Source organism: Mauremys mutica, chromosome 21 (genome assembly GCF_020497125.1).
Source record: "Mauremys mutica isolate MM-2020 ecotype Southern chromosome 21, ASM2049712v1, whole genome shotgun sequence".
NCBI classification, from domain to species: Eukaryota; Metazoa; Chordata; order Testudines; family Geoemydidae; genus Mauremys; species Mauremys mutica.
The window spans coordinates 4802831-4816931 of record NC_059092.1 but is presented as its reverse complement, the minus strand read 5'-3'; the positions used below and the strand labels follow the sequence as shown (position 1 = coordinate 4816931).

General features: G+C 49.7%; 1 protein-coding gene across 1 annotated transcript; it reads left to right on the top strand.

Annotated features, from left to right (window-relative positions):
• The first annotated feature begins 700 nt into the window (after positions 1–700).
• Positions 701–14101, top strand: LOC123354241 (tumor necrosis factor receptor superfamily member 14-like). The gene is made up of 8 exons (XM_044996071.1): positions 701–1036; positions 2238–2343; positions 3935–4060; positions 5181–5336; positions 7001–7091; positions 8815–8996; positions 10429–10445; positions 12214–14101. Exons 1-8 carry the CDS (start codon positions 977–979, stop codon positions 12334–12336), a joined length of 861 nt encoding a protein of 286 aa, XP_044852006.1. The 5' UTR covers positions 701–976; the 3' UTR covers positions 12337–14101.

The window sequence follows — 14101 nt, the reverse complement described above, 5'->3', positions numbered from 1 at the left end:
GTACAATGGGGATAACAACCCTGCTTTACCTCGCCAAGGGGCTGGGAGGAGAAATAGGTTAGACACTGTGAGGCGCAGCCTCCGATACTATGGTGATGGGGCCACATAAGTACCACAGGTAGCGTGGGAACTTCTCTGTACACTCAAGTGTCAGGGGGTAGCCGTGTTAGTCTGTACCCACAAAAACAACAAGGAGTCCGGTGGGTTAAAGACTAACAGATTTGGTTAGATAAGGTGCCAGCGGACTTCTTGTTGTTTCTCTGTACACTGCTAACCCTGCTCTGGGTCTGGCCCCTTCTTTTCACCTAAGCTCCCAAATCTCCCCCTTTTCTGAAGGTAACCTAGGCTCAGTGCTTTGCTGTATTTTTCCCAAATCCCCTGTTCTCTGCGACAGAAACTCTCCTCCCTCCTCCAGGGAGGGCTTCCTCTTTTACAGCTAAACTGCCAGACCCTTCATTGAAGCACCAGCCCTTTCTGATCTTAATCACCCAGCCTCTGTTTGTAAACAAACTACTGACTCCCTGCGCCAGGGCACCTCTCCTGTGCACGACCTCACCCTGACCCTGTGCAGCAGTTAAAGGCTCCACCTGGGAGCTGGCTCCACCTGTATGAAACTCGGGGAGGGGGGGGCTGCTCTCCCCCCCTCCTAACGCCCAGCCTGCTGGGAACGTCCCCGCCTGTTTATATAAATCACTTTCAGTTTCAGTGAGCCTCGAGCTGGGCTGGGTCGGAGCTGGTGTCTTGGCTGCTGCTGCGGGGCCGTCGGGCCTGGATCGGAGTCGGAACCGGACCAGAACTTTGGGCTTGTGTCCTGCGAGCGGCCCGGGAGCTCCCCGGAGCGGGGCGCGGGGGATCCATGGGGCGGACCCGGGGACGGGGCGGACCCGGGGACAGGGCGGGGGCACCGGGCGCGCTCGGGCCTGTAGCCAGTGACCGGACCCGGAGGCCGCGCTGAGCTGTAGCGGTCCGAGACTCGATGCCCATCGGGGCCAGAAGCCGCCGGGCTCCGCGGTCTGTTCTCCGGTCCATGCTCCGGGTAAGTGGATCCCAAAAGCGCCTGAAATAAAATGGAGCCAACAGATCGGCCCTGCCCCGCAAACCCGGCAGAGACACGGGGGGAGGTTTGGGGGTGCGGGTGGGGGGGCGAGGGATCGGGGGAATCTGCTGTGACTAATGATAAGATCCCAGGAAGCGGAATTTTTTACATTTATCCTTTTTTAACCGTTCGCCTACCGGAGTTTGGGTTGTTTACTCCTTGTTCGAGAAAAATCTCTCTGCATTTTAGAAGCTGTTGGGCTCCATCTGGTGGAGACAGCAAAGAACAACAAAAATGAATATTGAAAATAAACCTTTCCTCCTTAATTGAGTAGGAAACAAATACCGCTGGGAGATTTTGGTTTGTTCTCATCAGTGATACTCAGCCTGGAGCTTGGGGGGGGGGGGGTCTAAGTGAATTGACTTTTCATTATGTAGAGTGGCAGAAGTTTTTTTTTTTTTAACAGACACTGATTTTAGAAAAACAAACAATCCCACCCCCAAAGTTGCCCTTTGAAAGGGGAAATGTTTGAGGATTCTAAATGGACAGTAGCTCGTTGTGGTGCGTTGTATTGAATCCGCTGCTGCTCTATCCCCATAGTTTGTTGTTTTGTATCTACCGGTTCCTCCCAGGGTGTCCAGGGCTGTAAGGACCTGAGGGACAGGCCAGCACAGGGAATGACGCTTGGCCCACACGGAAGCTGGGCTGCTGGGTCTCAGTTTGGGGCTTTCCATGGCCAATCATATTTCAGTCCTTCCATTTTGGGGGTCACAGTGTAAACTGAAACTGGAGCTAATTTCAACTGTATTCCGAGTACTCAGCAAAACACACCATGAGTAAAAGGGAAAGAGAATATACTGGAAGAAAAAGGAAAATGATTTCCAAGTGGCTAACAGAGTATCCCCCATGCTTTAAAACGACTTCTTTGGAATTTGCATTTGTTTCTGTTAGTTGAATGACTCTGTGTATTATTTCAAGAAATAAAATTGGATTTCTTTGTGACCTCAAAGCATCACAGCAATACCCTAAAGGGTAGAACAAAATATGATGATAAACTTGTAAAAGTATCATGGAAAAGTAATAGCGCTGGTAAGATTTCTAATCAACATCATTATCATCTTGTTCATCACTATGATCTCCCTTGAATGTGCTTGAGCCTGCATGATACGAATCAGAAACTTTCTTCTCTTCTTCCCTAAAGATTTTTGTCGTTTTCTTGATAACACAACTACCTCATTCAGAAGCTCTACAATGCGACCCAGGTGAATATGAAATAAATGGCGAATGCTGTCCCATGTGCAGCGCAGGTAGGTCTATCTGATTGCTTCTTTAAAAATCATGACCCTTCCCTAGAGAGTCCAATTGTCCGGCCTCCTTCTCTGGAGAGCTTGCTCACCTCTAGTACTGTGAATCTAGCTGGTGGTGAGGACACAGCTCTGGCCATGTAAACATCTCATTGCTTGTTACTCACCTGTCGGTGGAGGACATAGAGAGGATGGTTCCTGTGGCCTGGGACACAGGGGATCCAGAAGGAGACGTACTGTGATACTTTGGGCAAGTCACTCTCTCCGTAACACCTCTCGTCCTCAGAGGCCAGGTCAGACAGGACCAGCGGCTGGCCTGCTCCCTTGACTAGCTTGGCTGTGGGGAACCAGGAAGCCGAGTTGCATGGCTTTGGAACTGACGGGGCAGCCACAGCACCGGAGTGGCTGCTGGATCAGCAGTTCTGACTCCTGCACAGCAGCCTGGCACCCACAGCCGAGCAGCGGCTGCTCGATGCGCACCCTGCCTGCAGCTGGGCCTGCCCTGCTCCGTGTCTAGTCCTTGCTCCTGCTGTGTCCTAGCCCTGCTCCAGCCGGCTTCCCGTCCTGACCCCACCCTGTCCTGGCTTCGGACCCCCACCCCGACCCTGGGCTGCGCCTCCCGACTGTGACTCTGGTTAACCCTTTGGCTTCTGACCATTGTCTGCGCCTTCTGACTACAACCCCACTTTACCCTCCGGCACTCGGCTTCTGTCACTCCAGCACTGACCCTGGCTTGTTCCTGGACCCTGCCCCGCTGGGCCCAGCTCTAACCGGTCGGCTGAACTCATTTCAATCTCTAGGCCTGACTGCCCAGGACCCAGATCTCTGCCCTGATTGACTGTAACGGTCACTACACTGTCCCCATTAGGATTCACTGTATTCAGCCTTTGCCCTGCATCCGGGATCCCCCAGCCCTTCCCCAGCCCCTCAGTCACCTTGTATCAGGATCCTACTGATCATTCCTCCGCTCAGGGACCTCTGCCAGCCCCACCCCAGCCACAGCCCTGCCCCAGGCCGCTGTCCAGCAGGCTGCTGTGGACACCAGCCCTGCCCCAGCCCCTCACCTCTCAATCTACCTCTTACAGTAGGATAGGCCTGGCCACAGGCAGCCACCTGACTTCCTTAGTCCCCTGGCGCTTTCTGGTCATAGGATCCCTCCAGTCACTGGCTTCTCCTGAGGATTCTCCATCCCCCTAGGAGGAACTACAGTGCTCAGAACTGCATCTTTTAGAGGGACGAGATCCTGACTAGGCACAGTGGGGACACATGCATCTGTCAAGGTCCCGTGTCCGTTAGAGATTGTCTGAGCACGACTGTACTAGGGATCCTACTGATAAGGGAGGGGTGTGAGTTATGATATAGTTTCTGTCTATGCTGTACCTGTATTTGCCAGAGCTGAAATCCTCTGTTTCTGGACATCTAGTTCTGAGACGTTTACCTTTTATTTCTAGTGGTGGTGTGTGCAACATATAACAACCATACACATAGTGTGTGCATTTGTCATGCACAATTACCTGCTTTTGCAATCTCTGGATTAATGCATTAAATAGATTAGCCTGGTTTACACAGGAGCTAACTGTTTTGTTTGCTTTAGGGAGCAGAGTGCTCAAACATTGTGGACCAAGTAGCAGCACAACTTGCATGCCCTGTGTGGACGACACGTATACAGAGCATCCCAATGGCCTAACAGAGTGCATGAGATGTAAAGTCTGTGATGCAGGTAAGGAAGCTGCTCAGTGTGTGGCAGGGTGAGGGATGGATTTTAATTATTTTTTTCTGAATTGTCTCCCCCAGCCCACAAATACAAAAGCAGCCTAGTTGTTTGGGCCCGGGACTGAAAGTCCAGAGACCTGGGTTTTGCTCACAGCTCTCTTACTGAGTTCCTTGCAGTCTCGGGCAAATCACTGAAGTGGAGATTTCTTGTGCAGTGCATGGGATTTAGTCGCACATCTTCCACTGATTAAGGTCTGTGGAATCATCCCGGCAGATTCTTCTTAGGAGGAAAGTGGATCTCTAGATTTAGCAGAAGTAGAACAAACACAATAAACAATATTTATAATCAAACATTTCAGATGGTATCCTTTGTCCTAGAGCAGCAGCACTTCAGCCTCAGGATCTGGATTGTACACGGGGAAGGTTATAACCTTCCCTTTCAGATCCCAGATCCTGAGCAGTGGCTGAGGAACATGCAAGTAACTCAGGAGGCGGGAGTGACATGAGTGTTGAGCACAATAATTGCCTACTCTCTGTGGGGCCATCAGGGCCTGGTCCCCAGCATGAATTAGAACAGCCTGCAGGCTGCTCTAGTTTACATTAGCTGTCTATGGCCCCAAAGGCTGTCCCAGCACATGGGGATCAGCTGGGCAGCCAGGAGGAGGGGTTGTGTAGCAGGTGTTATGACCATTCCAAAATCCCCCTACAGTTGACTGCTCCTCCAGTGACCAGCTGGATTGGAGGTTGAGGTCCTTTATATGTGGCTACTGGGAGCCTCATTCTCCACTGCCTTTGTCATTATTTACACCTGTGCAGGTGAATGCAGAGTGGGTGCAAAGCACCATCTGAACTGCAGTTGAATAGAGAATGCTGATTTGGTAGCATTTTGCATGCACCCTTTGCACAGATGTAAATACAACACAAGGTGCAGGGCAGCAGAGAATCAGGCTCCAGATGGTTCTGTTTACATGGCAACACTTGTAAAATGGAGTCGTCATAACAAACTCTTCTAGCTCCTGTGCCCTGTACCATGGATCAGCAAGGACTGAGGGTGCACAATAGGTTTTGTATCTGTTCTGCTTATTTCCCATGTAAATGTATTTGTGATGCATGTAACTTTCCTTTAGGAGCCAGACTGATGGTAAAAGAAAAATGCATGTATACGAAGAACACCGTGTGCGGCTGCGCCCCGGGGGATTTCTGCAGGCACGGTGCAGGCGGGGACTGTGAAATGTGTAGTCCCTCCACCATCTGCCTCCCTGGCTTTAAGGTGAAAATATCTGGTAAGGCAACATAACTTCTGTAATACCAAGGCAAAACCCTGCAGTCACAGACTGAACCTGGAGCAGGGCAAACTGGCTGAGACTTAATCCAGGTGAGACTGAGGTGATGCTGGGGAAGCAGCCGGAAGAGTGGCTGGGCTGTAGATGGGCCATCCCTTAGGAGCATGCACAATGCTGCAGCCTGCCGATGGAGCGGAGTTGCCTGTTGGTCACATGTAGGGATTGGTTTTGACCTACAGAGACAGAAATGGTTTGGGTCCTGACTGCCTCTGTCCCGGCACACACTGCCCCAGCTGCGCTCAGCAGAAGCGCTCAAGCTGGAGCTCCCTCAATATACATGGGGGGCAGGGGCGTGGGAGCGAGGAAGCTGCTGGGGGTCCTCCACTCTGGAATTGCTATTCCCTGCCGTGGGTCCTGCCCTAGAGCTGGGCTCTGTTCACCTTCCAGGCCAGACACAAAGCTGCCATCTCCCTCTTACACAAGCATGAAATAGACGGGACAAAGTTAAGTGTGTCACAGGCTGTGAGGAGCTCGGACTCCTCTGGGTGTCGTGGGACACTCACATGATGCTCTTGCAGGCAGCACTTTGCATGAGGCCGTGGGTTTGAACTCACACATGTCGGCAGCCCACCTACGCAGCAGCAGAGTGCAGTGTGAGTCCAGCTGCAGCTTGCACACCAGAAACAGCTCCCTCAAGCCCGCCTTTGGGCACAGAATTCTGTTAGTAAGACAAGTGTGAACACGCCCCTTTTGGAGCTCCCATAGTGCTACAGACTTGTTCAGCAACACCTTTCCTACTGGTGCAGAATCCCCGTTAATTACACTGGAGTACATCAGTGCTGTAGACACTTAAGTGCCTTTACAGAGCGTGGGTGTGGATCCAGGCCATGGTCCATTGTTAAGGCTTTTGATCAAGGGCACATGTGAGTTCCAGATTAACCAAAAGTACCTCACGGTTCTTTGCTCTGTTTCCGAAGGTGGATACTGAGTGGGGAGATGTGAGCTTAACGCCCCGAGAGCCTGGCACTTTGAGATCCTGGGATGGGAGCTGCTGTCGAGAAGCAGAGTGTGTGGTGTTGTTCCATTTACACATCACCCAGTCTGTTCAGTAGCATTTCTACACAGCGACGGAAAGGGAGGTTGCAGAGAAGTGCAGGAAAAGGCAAAATGGCGCCTTACAATGACACTCTAGGAAGGGACCTCATTATGTCAGTGTCAACAGACGATGGGGGGAGGCAGCCCGCTAGGAGCCTGTGGGGCAGTCAGGCTCCCCACACGGAGCTGCCAGCAGAGCTGAGAGACCGGGCCCTCCGCTCCTCACACTGCCCCTCTTCGGTAGGTGGAAGCCCTCCTGGTTAGGACATGCACCACTGGCCCAAGGAGGGTAGTGTGGACATGCACCACCGGGGTAATTACTGCAGTGGCTGTAAGTTGACCTAATATACAGCTAGGTCTGCAAGTCCAAGTCCCAAAACCTGAGTGTCCTCCCCCCTGTTACCCCATCAGGGCCACATGGAATTGGAGGCTTCAGAATAAAATGGACCTAGAGGCTCTGCAACGTGGTGGTGAGAGTGGGGAGATGCGGCTGGAGACCTTTCTGAAATCAAAGCTCCTTTAGGCCCCACATTCAGGAAAGTATCCAGTTATGTCACCCTCTTTTATAGGCACAGAATTCAGTGACAACGTATGTGAAGTTTGCCCTGATGGAACCTTCTCAGCAACCAACATGTCACACGCCTGTCAGCTATGGACCAAGTAGGTGACTCTGACTACACATGGCCTTTTCCCTTGCACTGACTTTACATGCTGCCTTCTCTCCTTTCATTCATCTTTTTTTTTATTTTTTATTTGTACTTGAATTTTGCGCCTGTATCAGACCTGGTTAGAGGTGCCCTGAAGTTCAGCAGCTGGGAAATGTAACCCTAAATCAGTAGGGCTGTGAGCTGTGTGTTGGGGAATCCTTTCCCCAGGAATCCCTTTCCGTACCCTGGGCCCTCTCTGTGAGGACTGGATTCACCTCAGGACTGTTCATAAACGTGACATGGGATGGCCGGTGGATTCCAACTGCAGCCCCCCTCTGCCAGATTTTCAGTACACAGAGCCCAGTGACATGGCAGAGAGACTGCGTGGAACCAGGCCCTGGGCCATAGGGGCTGGCCACCCATGCAGTGTAACAGCCCCAGTTCCATGGCCAGAGAGCCCCGTGGCTGCACAGCAGCGGGCAGGGTTTGCCCCTCACAGAACACAGATTACAAATACATATGGCACGTCTTAGAATTAAGAGTTGAAAATCGGCTCCTCCTTTGATTATCCGCCACGTCCCAAAGACCTTTCGGCCTCCTTGGCATGGGCAGCTGGGGGCCAGGTCAGCCCCTGACGCAGGCTAGGTCAGTTGTGAGGTTTACCAGTGACCACAGCCCCCTAGGGGCCACGAATGGGGGGCAGAACTGCCCTGGCCGGGCCCCCTCCCTGGGCCAATCCATCTCTGGCCTGCTCCCTGCGCCACCATGGCCCACCTGTGCCAGGTGAGGTCCCCTCCCAACCGCACAGCCTGCCTGTCCCACAAACAGTGCAAAGGGGCCGTAGAGTAACGGTGAATCTGGCCCTTCGGCTTAGTTAGGCTCTGCTCTGCTCTGCTGTGCTCTGGGTGATTGGCTGAGGAGCAGAGGTGACAGTTAGCTGGTACTGTATGGTACGGCGTAGCAGCAAGAGCTGGTACCCCCCCGACTGTACTGGCTTCCCCAGGCTGTCGATTTAAATAGTCTGGGGCTCCCAGCAGCGGCCAGAGCCCCGGGCCCTTTAAATTGCCTCCAGGACTCTGCTGCTGGAGCCCTGGGGTAGCAGCGGCAGCTGGGAGCCCCTGAGGCTCTGCGATTTAAAGGGCCCGGGGTTCTGTGGCAGCGGCTGGGAGCCTGGGCCCTTTAAATCACCACCGGAGCCCCGGTCCACTGCTGCTACCCCAGGGCTCTTGCAGCAATTTAAAGGGCCTGGGAATTTAAAGGCCCTGCCCCCCACCCCCCCCACCCCGCTCAGGACTCTGGCTTACTGGTAAGTCCTTTAAGTAACTTTCACCCCTGCTGAGGCGTACCCAAGTCAGTGTGGGAGCACCACTTCCTGTGCTGCCTGGTTACGTCAGTGACACTCATTGAAAACACAGAACCCTACACTGGGGTGTGGGCAGGTAAAAACTTCTGAGGTCAGTACAGTGAATTTATTGTATTTGTATTTTTCAGTCTCATCCTATGTTCTGTTAACAATTTGGACCCTTATAACTTAATTTTCCAATGTGCAGGCGTCTGTGGCTCAAAGGACCCTATCCTGCAGCCTTGAAATGTGTGGGAGTTTGGCCTGTCCACAGACTGCAGGATCAGGCCCAGAATCTGGATGGGGTCTTATCATATTTGATCCACTATATTAAGACCATGAGAAGGCTGTGGATACGCTGACCTGTTTACTAACATGTCTTCCTTCATCTTAGGTGTGAAGAGGAAGGGATGAAAGAACGAAAGGCCGGGACAGCCACTTCTGATGCAGTTTGTGTAAAAAGAGGCCTTTCTCCCGCAGTGATAGCAGTGATAATTATCCTTGCACTTGTACCTGCGGTGGCTGGAGCAGGGTACTTTTTATGGAGGAGGAAGAAGAGGAAAGATGGGGGAACACGTAAGTCAGAAAAGTGTGAGACCTCTGAAACCCGTCAAAGGGTCTCTAAAGGGGTCAGACTGGCCGAGTTCGTATTTGGCACATTGGTCTTTGTTTCACCCTGGAACATGCCAACCTGTAACTGGAATTGCTTCTTCAAACCAAGAATCCCTGTGAGAGACTAAATCTCTCTGCATTACAGCGTTGCCTTTAATATCCGCTGGCCCTAAATTTGACCTACTTTGAGGTGAGCTGGCTGGTCCCAGGCCAGGGTGCTGTGCTATAGCACCAGCTGCAGTGGACATGCCCCCTGCCCAGCTCAGGAGGATCCTGTCCCTCCCCAACTCATGGCCAAAACCAGCCTTTTCCCCAGGCCAGATTCCCCAGTGGCTAGAAATACCAGCTGTTCCCATTCTCCAAGCAACCCGGACCAGTTCTCCCCTAATGATGATCTTTCCTGCTTGTATCTGATACGTGCTTACAAAGTTCCGTTTTCATTCGCTGGGGGAGCAGTGATGTTAATGGAACAGGAGTTTGACTCTACTCGGAACCTGTTATTGCTGCAGAAATAAGTGTCTCAGTTTTGCCCCATCATTTATCCACCAAGAGAAGAACATGTTCTCAGGTCCAAGAGAGAACGCTGGTTACTGGTTATAGCTGGGGGCTGGGAATCAAGACTCCTGGATAATAGTCTCAGCTCTGCCAATGACCAGAGCTGTGAACTTTGGCAAATCGCTCAATTTCCCTGTGCCATAGAGTAGCTCAGGGGTCAGCCACCTTTCAGAAGTGCTGTGCCGAGTCTTCATTTATTCACTCTGATTTAAGGTTTCGTGTGCCAGTAATACATTTTAACGTTTTTAGGCGGTCTCTTTCTATGTCTATAATATAGTACTAAACTATTGTTGTATGAAAAGTAAATAAGGTTTTTAAAATGTTTAAGAAGCTTCATTTAAAATTAAATTAAAATGCAGAGCCCCCTGGACCGGTGGCCAGGACCTGGGCAGTGTGAGTGCCACTGAAAATCAGCTCGCGTGCCGTCTTCGGCACACGTGCCATAGGTTGCCTACCTCTGGAGTAGCTATTTGACATAATGCCCCCTTATAGGGTTGTGTGGTTTGCTGTTTGCAAAACTCTTTGGTATCCTTAGCGGTTAGGTGCTGTATCAATGCAGATCATTGTTAGAGCCCAAAGTCACATTGGATTAGCATTGTCATGTAACCACCTTCCTCTCCCAGCAGGGTGATTCCTCAAGATGCTGCTAGGTGTAGTGCAAAGCGCAGTCACAGCACAGTGGGGCCATGTTCTGTTGATGTGCACCCACATGGCCCCCCTGAATCGCAGAGAGCTGTGCATGCGTCCAAGGGCAGGACTTGGCCTGGGAACATTAATACAGAAAAACATCAGTACAAAATGCGCCAGACTGTTTTCTGACGAGATTCCTTTTTCTTTGCAGGTGCAGAGGACATAGGGGTGAGTTGTCTGGTCTTTTATTTACTATGCACAAGCCAGTGGAGCGGGGGTTGCTGGATGATATGAGTGTCTCTGCCATGGCTATGGCTGCTTGCCACAGGAGTCTGAGAACAAGTGTGTATGTGCATAAACTCTAAAGTCCCCACTGGTCAAATGAGATTAACACCGAGGGCTCTTAAATCTTATTCCCAACTCTGTCACTATGGGACTAGGGAACAAGTCACTTGTACATTATGGTCCAGATCCACAATGGTGTTTATTATTCATTGATTTTAAAGGTATTCGGGCTCCTGATTTCAATGGAAGTTAGGAGCCTAAAAATCCTGGAGGGTCTAGGCCAATGTGCCTTACTGTCTGCATGTGTAAAATGGGGAAAATACCTACCTTGGGGGTACTGTGAGACTTGAGTCAGTCAGAGTAAACCCCCTGCCCCCCACACTTACACGTGCTTGCTCTGTGGCTGTGCGAGGCCCTGAAGCAGTAGAACCAATTACTTAAGCTGTGCATAGACCATGATTTGCTCCATGATGTTTGTAAAGTGCTTTGAGATCTCTGAATGGAAGGTACCATAGGAGTGCAAAATATTATTATTCAGCATTAAATGTGCCCAGGGTCAAAATCTGCAGTAAACTGACATCTATAATCCAAACAATGTAATGAACCTTAGTAACAAATGGCTTGATTGACTTTTAGTTCCACCCTGAGTGATAGCACACTTGAAAGCAAAAGAATCTTTAAAATCTGAAATTAAAATGGACTTTTTTGGCTCTTTAAGCTCCCAGGCATGCAACCTGGAGCCAAGCTGCTTAAACATACATGAGACAGACAAGGTGGGTGAGGTAAGATCTTTCTTTTATTGGTGGAAGAGCCTTTGGTGTCCTCATCCAGGGCATCAGATGCCCCATCAACTACGTGGGTGATACCAGACAATCGCTACACTCTTGAAGGAACGCTCACTGGAAAAATGATAAAAGACAAAACCACCCGGTCACCCATAGGTGAACACTTTTCACAGAGCAGTCACTGCCTATCTGACTTATTCCTCGTCCTCAAAGGAAACCTGCACCACACCTTTCAAAGACAAGCTTAAATTCATAACTCTGCTAGACACTAACAATCAGGGTCTAAACAGTGACACTGGTTTTACGGGTCATTACAACAATTTGTAACCTAGTAACCCTGCTTTGTCCTATGACTTGCAGAGGTGATAAATGCCCACTTCATTATAAGTGGTTTCTTGCAACATGTTAACCTCTTACCCTTAACAATCCATCCCACTTTGTATTTAGCTGTTACACTCTGGTTACCTTTCCCAGACCTGAAGGAAAGCTCTGGGAAGCTCTTCCCTCAACAGAAGTTAGTTCAAGAAATGATATCACTTCACCCACCTTGTGTCTCTTTCAACATATTTGGTTTGGAAATGGGCATCTCTAGAACAGTTGCTGTTTTATGCCAGGTTTATCTATATCTTTACCTTGTGGCATTACACAGTTTAAGATGATGCAAAATTAGCTAATTACAGAGTCTAAGATCTGTCCAGCAAATATTGGACACTATTTATAGGGAAAAAATCATGCCAGACAGTATAACTTACACTTTTGTTCTAAATGGGGAATGACATTAATAAGTATTATAATACTTCATGATAATGAATAAGAAAACAAATTCTAAGAGAACTCTAGGAGGTGCTAGGAAAATGTACCAGCCATTTGATTGATAGTAACCGAATGTTCATCATCTCTTTGCTTTACTTTGTCATGTTTTAAAGGATGAGCTAAACGAAGAGGTTATGGAAAATTTGATACGGACTAGAAAGAAAGGGACTGATGCAGCCCTCCCTGTTCAGGAAACTACTAAAAATTCCGGCACATCCACCCTTCACAGCCCCTGAACAAAGAGAGGCCAGAGCAGATGCAGTTTTTCAAAGTAGAGGAAGAGAGAGAGCCACTCGTCAGCCCTGCAAGTGATAGAGGATGAACACAGAGAGGAGTCTGTACTACAGATCTAGGGAATGACCACCAGCCCTGGATTCTTCTGAAGGCTCAGACCTACTCTAGAAAAAGCTGAATGATCAAGGACAGGAGGAAAATCCCTCTTCACTGCATTCTAGTGATCGTCATCAGTTTAACTTTAGTCTCTCTTGCTGTCTCCTGTTATGCTGAAGCCTTCCTCACGGACACATTGTTACGTGTAATGTCAGCGGACTCTGGGCTCTTGGTTTCATTTGGTAACTACACTTAAACTTCCATCTATTCATGACAATATTTGGGAGTTCCCACTCACAGACCACAAATACTTAACCTGGTACCCAGAAACCTCTGCTGGACCAGTTGCTCTGCCATATTGGACCAGGTGAACACAAAGCATAAAGTCAAAATGGATTTTATACATAGCTTTAGTTTTATACCAGGGCAGCAGAGGATTGGAACAGAAATGTATTAGTGCTGTAAGTTTTAGCTCTTAATATCTCATCTACATTAAATCTGCACGTTTACTGTCTTATTAATCAGATTTGCTTTGAACCTTCTCTATGTGTAAGATAAAATCCCAGGTAAGAACTATGGTTGGAAATAAAGCTAAATGTTTTTATAGTGAAGATTGGAGGGTGAACTGCACCAACTTGCTACCCTTGATAAAGCAGCAGTGGGAGGGCTGGACAATCTAGGTATCGATTTGTGATGCGTATGAAAGAAGATAGTGAAGTCACATTCACCCCAGAGCAGCTGTCCTGTCCTGGGGAGAACAGGGGCTGTGAAGCCTCATTCATTGATATATTTAAGCACTGCTGTGGTTGGATGAGGGGCAGTACAAGAGAGAAAAGCAGCATGATGATTGTTCTGTGGCAGGGTGGAAGTGGGTCTTGCGGAGGGATTCGAAGGAGAGCGCTGTGGCCTTTTCGATTAGTCTGGAGCAGTGAACCAGGCATACGTGAGCCGGGGAAGAAAGAGCCAAGGTGCTTGTGGGAGAGGCAGATGAATGGGTGACGGAGGCTGCCATTGTGGGAGGCCTGGGGGTGCTGGGGGCGATGCAGTGAGATCCAGGAGCAGACAGGAAGGGAGAGGCTGCATTATGAGGAGTCTTAGAGGTGGGGAAGAGACACTTGTGTTCTCTAGAGTGGGGGAGGGCTAAACCCCTTCCCAGGGCCTGAGGCCCCCTGACTCATCCATTACCACTCAGTGAGTGTCTGGTCTGCAACTCATCCCAGAGTCAGGGGAAAGGCATGAAACCTGCCCTCCACCAGGGGTTAATATTGGTCTGTCAATCACCTGACTTACCTTCCTGATGGGCTAAATCCTTTTTTTTTTTTTTTTTTTTTTTTTTAAAATGGGTGGTAGCCACTTAGTGAGGAGTTGCTAGGCAGGATAGCCATGTGGGGGGGCCCTGCCTGATTGTTCCCATTGGTGTATTTTTGTGATTGGGTGACCATCTTGGCCAGTCGACAAACCCCTCTTCCTCTGTTGCTGTCATTGGCAGAGGAGGTTGAACAGAATGTGTTTTTTTTCGATTGGTTAGATGAGACTTGTTGCTAGTGTGGAAGTAGGGAAAGAATTAACAAGGATTTGAAGGGGATCTTAATGCATGTCAGTCAGTTAGCAAGAGTCAGGCCACACTGTAACCCTAATGACGTGAGACTTGCAGAAGCGAGGATGGTGTGA

What these genes read in the sequence shown, in the direction of transcription:
- LOC123354241 (XM_044996071.1), top strand. Translation starts at nt 977, where the DNA reads ATGCCCATCGGGGCCAGAAGCCGCCGGGCTCCGCGGTCTGTTCTCCGG. An exon ending in CTGTCCCATGTGCAGCGCAG is followed by an intron (nt 2,344 to 3,934) that starts GTAGGTCTATCT and finishes TGTTTGCTTTAG; the next exon opens with GGAGCAGAGTGCTCAAACAT. An exon ending in CTTTAAGGTGAAAATATCTG is followed by an intron (nt 5,337 to 7,000) that starts GTAAGGCAACAT and finishes CCTCTTTTATAG; the next exon opens with GCACAGAATTCAGTGACAAC.